Source organism: Gobio gobio (assembly GCF_949357685.1).
Source record: "Gobio gobio genome assembly, chromosome: 20".
NCBI lineage: Eukaryota > Metazoa > Chordata > Actinopteri > Cypriniformes > Gobionidae > Gobio > Gobio gobio.
Genome location: NC_137113.1, coordinates 31,432,345 through 31,441,265, shown reverse-complemented (window position 1 = coordinate 31,441,265; position 8,921 = coordinate 31,432,345). Strand labels below are relative to the sequence as shown.

The window sequence follows — 8,921 nt, the reverse complement described above, 5'->3', positions numbered from 1 at the left end:
AACGTCCTCATATTTCACCCTCTTTTTGTAATACCTGTGTCATACCCATGTCATTATACACATTTGTGTCCTGATATTTCACGAAAACATGCCCACACACACACAGTGAGAGAATATAGAGTACATGTGTATATATATATATATATATATATATATATATATATATATATATATATATATATATATATATATATATATATAGAGAGAGAGAGAGAGAGAGAGAGAGAGAGAGAGAGAGAGAGAGAGAGAGAGAGAGAGAGAACGAGAGAGATAAATTAAATGTGATATTATCTAAATGGATTTTGTATTACAGTGAGAAGCATTTCTGCTCAAGAACCTTTCTTTGTTCTTTATCTTAATATATTAATTATTATGAAGATGTAGGCACAGGTTTTTAACTTGAATGTGCAAGGTTTCCGGTGTCAGTTACTTCCCGTTATTTTAGCAGTACAAAAACATTTAATATCTAACTATATATATATATATATGTGTGTGTGTGTGTGTTTGTGTGTGTGTGTTTGTTTATATTACATTATGGGGACCAAATGTCCCCACAAGGATAGTAAAACCTGAGATCACCTACATTGTGGGGACCAGCCAGCGGTCCCCACAATGTAAATGGATTCATAAACATACAAAATGATGTTTTTTTGAAAATGTAAAAATGCAGAATGTCTCCTGTGATGGGTAGGTTTAGGGGCAGGGGCAGTGTAGGGAGATAGAATGTACAGTATGTACGGTATAAAAACCACTACGTCTATGGAAAATCCCCACAAAGATAGTGTGTGTGTGTGTGTGTGTGTGTGTGTGTGTGTGTGTGTGTGTGTGTGTGTGTGTGTGTGTGTGTGTGTGTGTGTGTGTGTGTGTGTGTGTGTGTGTGTGTGTGTGTGTGGGCATGTTTTCGTGAAATATCAGGACACAAATGTGTATAATGACATGGGTATGACATAGGTATTACAAAAAGAGGGTGAAATATGAGGACGTTCCCCATGTCCTCACTTTTCAAAATGCTTATAAATCATACAGAACAAGTTTTTTTTCACAAAAAGTGAACTGCACAGTCTCCTGTGAGGGTTAGGTTTAGGGGCAGGGGCAGTGTAAGGGGATAGAAAATACGGTTTGTACAGTATAAAAACTATTACGCCTATGGAATGTCCTCACATTTCACAAAAACAAACGTGTGTGTGTGTGTGTGTGTGTGTGTGTGTGTGTGTGTGTGTGTGTTTAGATGTTTTGCATTTGTTATAATGATAAACTGTTAAAGAATGAGAGTTCTAAGTGTTAATCTTCTGATTTGTCATTTGTTTTCTTGATGAGATTAGTGAGAAATTAAATGTGATATTGTTGGCTAAAATTGATTTTTATATTACAGTTATGTTAAATGTTTTTCTACACAAGAACCTTTCTTTGTTCTTTGTCTTAACACATTCATTATTAAGGAGATGAAAAATATGATTGTATTGTATAAGCATCCACAGTCATGAAATGTGTTTTCAGCAGATGTGTCTTGAGGTAAAATGAGGACTGGTGTACCACAAGGCTCATGTGAATGTAAGACAGTGAAGAGAAATGTGGCAGTAGGTTTAAAAATGTAAGAGGGAGAGAAGGAGAGAGAAACAGAGAAGAAAGGATGCGAGGGTAGAGGGCAGTGAGCTGGATTCAATGCCATCTGACAGGTCCAGCTGGGTGACTGGCTGCCCCAGAGCCCTGCAAACCAGGCAATATGGCGCCCAATTACCGATGCCCATGTGACCATTACATGGCATCATCAGAACCTCATACCCCCCTCCCCCAAACACATGCCATCTGTGCAGATAAGCAACAACCCCAACACACTTATATGTACTCAAGACATAAACACACACACTAATATACACTGTGCTGTAAATCCAGAATTATCCAAGAAAGAAAAGAAAAAAAAAACCACTATGGCACAAAAAGGAAAAAAAAAAGGAAAATCATTGTACGTCTCTATAGTCTATATTTGTATTGCAACACTGATCACACATTCTAATAGAAGATATAAGATAGAAAAAAATCACCTCTTCATCTAACACAAATGAACAAATGCATTTAAATTGTTTTCATAAAAGTACATTTCTAGTATGCTGAAAATTATTATGTTCTTGCTTTTGTTTATATCTTCTCCTCTGTACTCGTTTTCTCCGCAGTACCACACTGCCACGGTGAACAGATGCTGTGGAATTTTGATAAGCTATGCCAATCTGTGCCAGCCTCCATGACAGGCACTGCTGGGGTGTGGCTGGCATGCAGAAATTGGTACAGTGAACACAGTCACTGCATGACGCATATAATAGGGTAAAAAAAATTACTGCAGCATGTGTGTATGGCTGCATGTAAAAAAGAGACCACCCACATTTGATTTAAAAGCGGAGTATGAATGTTGGTCTTTAAAGATAAATGTTAAAGGTTTATGTGTGTAAATTCATTGTATATCAAATCTGTTTTAGAAATAGGGTTCAAACACAAGAATCATAAAGGTAAAATTGGATTGTAACTGTATAAAAAAAAATCTGTAAAAAACCCTAAAACAAAATGCGATGCGTAATTTAAAATAGGATGTGCGTAAAACACCTGTAAAAAAATCAATACAGAAAATGCACAGGCCTATTCCTTTATATTAACACGGTATATTGGGTCATAATTTTAGGGACTTTTCTTAGAGTGCAGTGTAGGCTATCTTAATATTTATGCATTTTCTGCCAATCTGATGCAATTCATGTTAAAATGAATGTTAGCTACCAGTAAAGTAATATTATCTAACTGCCATCTCATTACATTAAGTAGGCCTACATTTAGTGTAGGCTAGCCTACGTTAAATTGCTTAACGTTAATTTCTGTATTAATGTTTCTGTATTTAAAGCTGTATTTAAATATTATAAATATTTATTTTGGCACTGTGTAACAAGCCCTTGTGTCTGGTGTTTTCGATTTCCATTTTGATTTTGCCCCTTAGAATATATATATATTTTTGCCAAATTCTGTTTACTTGCGTTACGTTATCACTGGTCTAAAAAAAATTCTAATGAGTTCATGTGCAGTAGGCTATCCTGCTGCATGTCCGTTCCAACTGTTACGCTGTGCAGTCCCAGTGGTTATATGCCTTGTTGTTTCCAGTTGCTAGCATATAGTTGAGCCCTTCTTCCCTATAAAATATGAAATAATGAACAGATGCTGCTGAATTAGGAAAGAAACACCGCCTCCACCCAGCAGCGCAGCTTTGGCCAGGCTTGGCACACGGCGCAGCTGGCATCGCTGTGGTGGGCTGCCCCGCTGGCCGTGCGCACTGACGCTAAGACATTTAGCGAATTGGCAAGCGCGTGTCTCCTGAGTCTCTGGGTTCCGTGCCAGCCCGTGGCCTCTGGACGCCGCTTAAGATCACCTCGGCTGTGGTCGAGTTTAAGGAGGGAGCGCTTTTGTCCTTGTTGGCTTTTACCCTCTGGGCTTAAAACTTCAATGCCAGAATCATAAGAAAAAGAATCGCTTTGAACTCACAGGTTTCTTGGATGAACAGTACCTGATTTCGGACGGAGCCTAATATATATATATATATATATATATATATATATATATATATATATATATATATATATACATGAAAATAATAATAATTGAAATATAAAAAAATTTAAAGCTTGTGTCTTGTGCCTAATCTGAACTTTTCATTCCTACAGTTGTTTAGAAACATTCCTTGAAAACCTAGAGTTTCATTTTTCCTCTAATGATTGATGACACTTGGAATTAATAGATTGCTTAAAAAAAATAAAAATAAAATAAAAAACACTGTAACATAAAGAACATTAAATTTACATTTAGCCAGCAGCGAATGGTCTAAATGAAACAATGGTTATTTGTTGAACCTAACGTGCGGCAAAAAGTCAATGAAGAACTGTCATTTTAAGAGTGTAGGCATATCGCAAATGCAGTAGGCTACTAAAAGACTGCCTTGAAAATGAAAAGTAGTTACCAGGCATTCCCTAGCAAATAATAACTGTCCGTCTAAATTTGCTGCAGCCTACACAACCAAAAAGGCAAAAACAATCGCAACGTTAAAATGCAATTCAATATAGGCTATAGTGTACACACCTCTAATTATACATAACTATTCCGATATATTTTTATTAATTAATAATATTTTAAGAAGTTATCTTTAACAATTCAACAATCATGCTACAATATAATACATAAAAGTAGCCTAGTCATAAGGTGACAATAACAACGACACGGAGCTTTAATGAATAAAACATTTGCTGTGTCACTTAAACTATTTATTTGTGCATTTAAGTCGCTTTAATGGTATATTCGTGATTGTTAAAAAAAATTAACGTTATTTCGACCGAGTAGCCTACTACCCTAACAATAATAATAATAATAATAATAATAATAATTTTAGTCAAAATGATATTGAAATGTATATGTTCAAATCTAAATTCTAAACATGGGAAAAGTAGGCTAATAATTACCACAAAATAAAATGTATTCCCGTATTCATTTATTTATAAAGTGGACAGATCATGGTGTACTCCATCTTGCTTTTAAAAATAGAATTAATAATTTTGGTATGACTAGGAAAATAATATTGCGTAGGTAAATCATAATAAAATGCTTCACAGACTGAAATTGAGTGGAAATAGGACATATAACTTCTGTAGAATGCAAAACAAGTGGACATAAATATGTCGATATAGGCTATTCATATTTAAGCCATTAAGGAATGTTAACGCTTCATTATAAGCAAATCTGTTAAAATGCAAAACACATTCCAATAATTGTAAATTATTCTTACGCCTTACACTTTAAAAATAATAAAAAAATCATGATGAACATGGTTATACCTAAGGATGCTAACTGTATCCAAGATACGATAAATTAAGTTTAATTTAGTTACCATTTATTTAATATCCACGAATAATGGTATGTTTCATTTAATTAGTCCCCCAGCAGCTTGTCATTTTATATTATCCTAGCATTATTGTAAAATAAAACAGACTACCATCAGATTTTGATGTGATATTGTGAAATTGCAGCTGTCGACTAAAATATATTAGACTGAATTTTGGAAACCTTAAAATTCCATTGAATTGAACATTCCATTAAAACACAATGCATAAGATTCATTTTTCGTTCTCATTTTTGTTATCACTGAAATTGTACCGTTCTATACAGTAACTGGTGTACCCACATGTTTGTTTATTCTTGAATTAATATATTCTTACAATTTCCGTCTGAATTCCCACTGGGAAATGACAGCCCCAGATGATTCTGGAACAATATGCTTCTTTATTTGTTAGATCAAGAAACAGACTTCATTTAACAATTTAGTTCATTTAACATTTTTTTTCTTCTTCTTTTCATTACATTAGAGACGTTACGGTTCAAACATTTGAATCCAATCATAAATATCACTCCCACTAGGTAAAATGTTTTTAGCAATTGGATTCATGTCCTGACTTCATTTATATACATTTTTTTCATTAAAGAATTAGGCCTACTGTAAAAACAAAATTAGGCTACTGTCCAGTAAAGTAAAAAAAAAAAACACACAAAACAACAACAACAACAACAAAAACTATGAGCCTGATGAGCCTGCAAAACCTGGTTTTAGAGCATTACAGTAGCCTACGGTAAATTTATTAATGTTTTAAATGTGGAAATGTCTTTCCATTTTCACTCTGTACCCCCACCCCCCAAATGGTCATTAGCAGGGGAAAAATCACCTAATTGTGGAAAAAGGCGTTAAGTTCTTCGTATGCAGGTGCCCGATCGTGGTGCACGTGTACATCATGAAATGGTGGAAGGTTCTCCGAGTGCGCGCTGCCACTGCGAACACCTGATGGGGCGTAAGCAAGACCATGAGCAGTGGAGGAACGTGAGCCATGCAGACTGGTGTAATGCATAGAATATTGATAACCTCTTTCTGCCTCTGGTGAGAGTGGCTCCTGTTGTCTCAGTGCAAAGTTACCATTTACACACACCGGAGGGCTGTGCTGGCCCTCGTAATCTGGACTGTTGTATTCTGGGGACGTGCCTTCGGTGTACAGAGCCTCATAGGCCGAACAGAAAGCGTGATTTCGGAGGCTATGTGCATTGGACCCGGACTGACAATGTGTACTTGATAGACGGGAGCATTGATATGGATATCCGTGCATGGAGAACGAGGGGGTGGGCAAGTGAAAGCGCGCTCCCTCTTGACATTGTTCCGTTAGAAAATTCCTTGAGTTAAGTTGGAGGCACCCAGCCACCAGATTGGTCGTGGGTTGAGAGAGGCCTTTGCACAGTGTCTGTACATACGAAACCACGTCCGGTCTCTTCCCATTCCGCAGGATTTCTGACAGCGCCCAAATGTAGTTTTTCGCCAACCGTAATGTTTCAATTTTAGAGAGTTTTTGAGTTTTTGAATAGCATGGCACTACCTTGCGTAGATTGTCAAGTGCTGAATTTAGATCGTGCATGCGCGTGCGCTCTCGTGCGTTCGCTTTCTGGCGCCTTACTTTCGAGCGCTCTAATCTAGCCGGCGTCATTTTGCGTTTTTTTGGCCCACGTTTTTTAGGTCTGTCTCCGTCCCCTTCATCTGCACAATCATCTTCATCAACATCCTCATCATCGTCTTCATCCCCTACAATATCCGAATGAGCCCGGCTGCTCCCGCCTTTCACATCGCCCTCGTCCAAGTCCTCGTCGCCTAGGCGACAGCGCTCCTGCTCTTCGTCCTTGGTTTTGGAGCACTCGCTCCCGCTGTCATCCACCCAGCCCCCGAACTTCTCCATGTCCGGAAGCAGTGAAGGTTCGTTGAATAACCTTGTCAACATGACAGCGCCACTGAAACATAGACAATGAGTAAACAAATGTTTTAATAATTAAACTATGACGTCGAAACAGCACAAATGTTGTTTGAAATAGGCCTATAAATAACAACCTTAGCACAATGTTAAAGTTAATGCGCTCTGCCATCACTTAATTAAAATAAGGGTTGTTTTCGAATATAGTTTCTGTTAGCTATACCATTTTGATGAAACGGTTTAAAAAAAAAATGAAGAGCAAAACATTAATTCTAGGCTAAATAACGATCAAGTGTCATAATTTTCAGAAAGCTGGGAGTAGGCTGTGGGAGACGACTTCTAAAGTGGTATTTTAATTCAGTGAGAGCGACAGACGTCGCCAGACGGTCTCACTCCCCAATTCCCAATTTCTGTAGTCCTGTTTGGCCCCTCGCAGCAGGTCCTCGCACGCGGCCCCTGTTATTTGGGTCTCATGGGGGTCGTTTTGAGCAGGGTGTACCCCCTTCGCCCTTTCCTTTCCATCTTCATTCTGGCGGCATTCCAGCACATCAAAAACATTAAATAAACCAACTATTTGAAAACCCTTTAAAACGGTGAAAATAAAATGAACGAAAGAAAAGCTGTAACTGTAGAGTCAATTTTATACTAAATTGTAATACGATCTCATTTTTGACCACAATAGCCATTTCCTGGCTCCTCTTGATGAGGGCGGGGTCCCTAAAACACAACCCATGTCCAGGTTCTAAAACTGTCGTAGGATCTCCCTGCTGTCCCCTCTTTTCCATTCCCGTCCGTTATAAAACCATATTAGAGAAAGAGGGAAAAAACTTTCTAAGATAGTTAGCTAATTTAATGAAACTTATGAACATATAATAATATATTTTGTATTGCAATGAAGAGACGTCACTCACAATTGCATTTTCAAGAAGTTGACAGGTCGAGTGTCTTTGTTACGAAAAAGCTTTCTGATGAACAAGATTTTGTATTTAAATAATTTGTATAGGCCTATGTAAGTTATTATGTCACATTATTCGTATAAATGCCTGCTGGTTGTTAGAATAAGGATGTTAACTACGCACTATAGGCTATGTTAACCCACAGGAAAGCCTGCATTGTTAGTAATATCTCAGCAAAAGTCACTGAAAATGTAACAAACAATTTGCACAATATACTAATTAGGCCTACGAGAAACAACACTATCTAAGCATTGACATAATGTCTCGTTAAATATGTCTAAATAGCCTGGATTAGTGTAAACTGTAGCCGTTATCGATATAACACATGCTTCTGAAGGATTCAAATCAGAATTATGGCTCATATATAATGTTAAATGGCTGCTTTAATTAAAACGTACCATTCACTGAAAAAAGGTATCACAGATGATACAGCTCTAAAATAGATGAACGCATAAAAGATAATTCAACCAGCATCAGTAGTTGACATATTTTCTTTATAAATATTGATTAAAAAAATAATATATAAATAATGATTGCTTATGATTATATATTCTATCACGTCTGAAAAACTCACCTAGTTTATGGTGCTCTACGGGTGAGGGCGCATACGTCTACATCATCTTCATGCTTACCTATACGTTAAGAAGACTAAGAAAAAGAGAGGCGCGATTGTTTGTGATCCTGTATGTGTTATCCCTTTCCCGGACTGCAGCGAAGCGGTGTGGCATCCCTAGCAGGCAGGGTTACATACCTGCTCTGATGCCAGGCCATATGGTGGGCACGTCACTGGCAGGAGCCATCACATGAGAGCGGGTGATTGACACGCGCTCGCATTCGTAGAGATTGCCTTCCCGAGGGATGAGGAGCCCACCATCTGTCGCTGCCGCTGCACACGCACCTCACTAAAGTGTAACAAGCTTTCATAGAAACTGCACCCAAGTGCACACATATATTCTCAGATACACATGGGGTGAGGGAATGTGGTGAAAATAAATCTATAGGTTTCATTTGTAAATTCAATTTAATTATGTATTAGCCTATATCCATTTCAAACCAATCTCTCTCTCTCTCTCTCTCTCTCTCTCTCTCTCTCTCTCTCTCTCTCTCTCTCTCTCTCTCTCTCTCTCTCTCTCTCTCTCTCTCTCTCTCTCTCTCTCTCTCTCTC

General features: G+C 37.6%; 1 protein-coding gene across 1 annotated transcript; it reads right to left on the bottom strand.

The window, feature by feature from the left end:
* Positions 1-5,285: 5,285 nt before the first annotated feature.
* Positions 5,286-8,517, bottom strand: neurod2 (neuronal differentiation 2). Its single transcript, XM_079846249.1, has 2 exons — positions 8,331-8,517; positions 5,286-6,840 (listed from the first exon to the last, which is right to left on the bottom strand). Exon 2 carries the CDS (start codon positions 6,828-6,830, stop codon positions 5,739-5,741), a length of 1,092 nt encoding a protein of 363 aa, XP_079702375.1. The 5' UTR covers positions 6,831-6,840; positions 8,331-8,517; the 3' UTR covers positions 5,286-5,738.
* Positions 8,518-8,921: the final 404 nt, after the last annotated feature.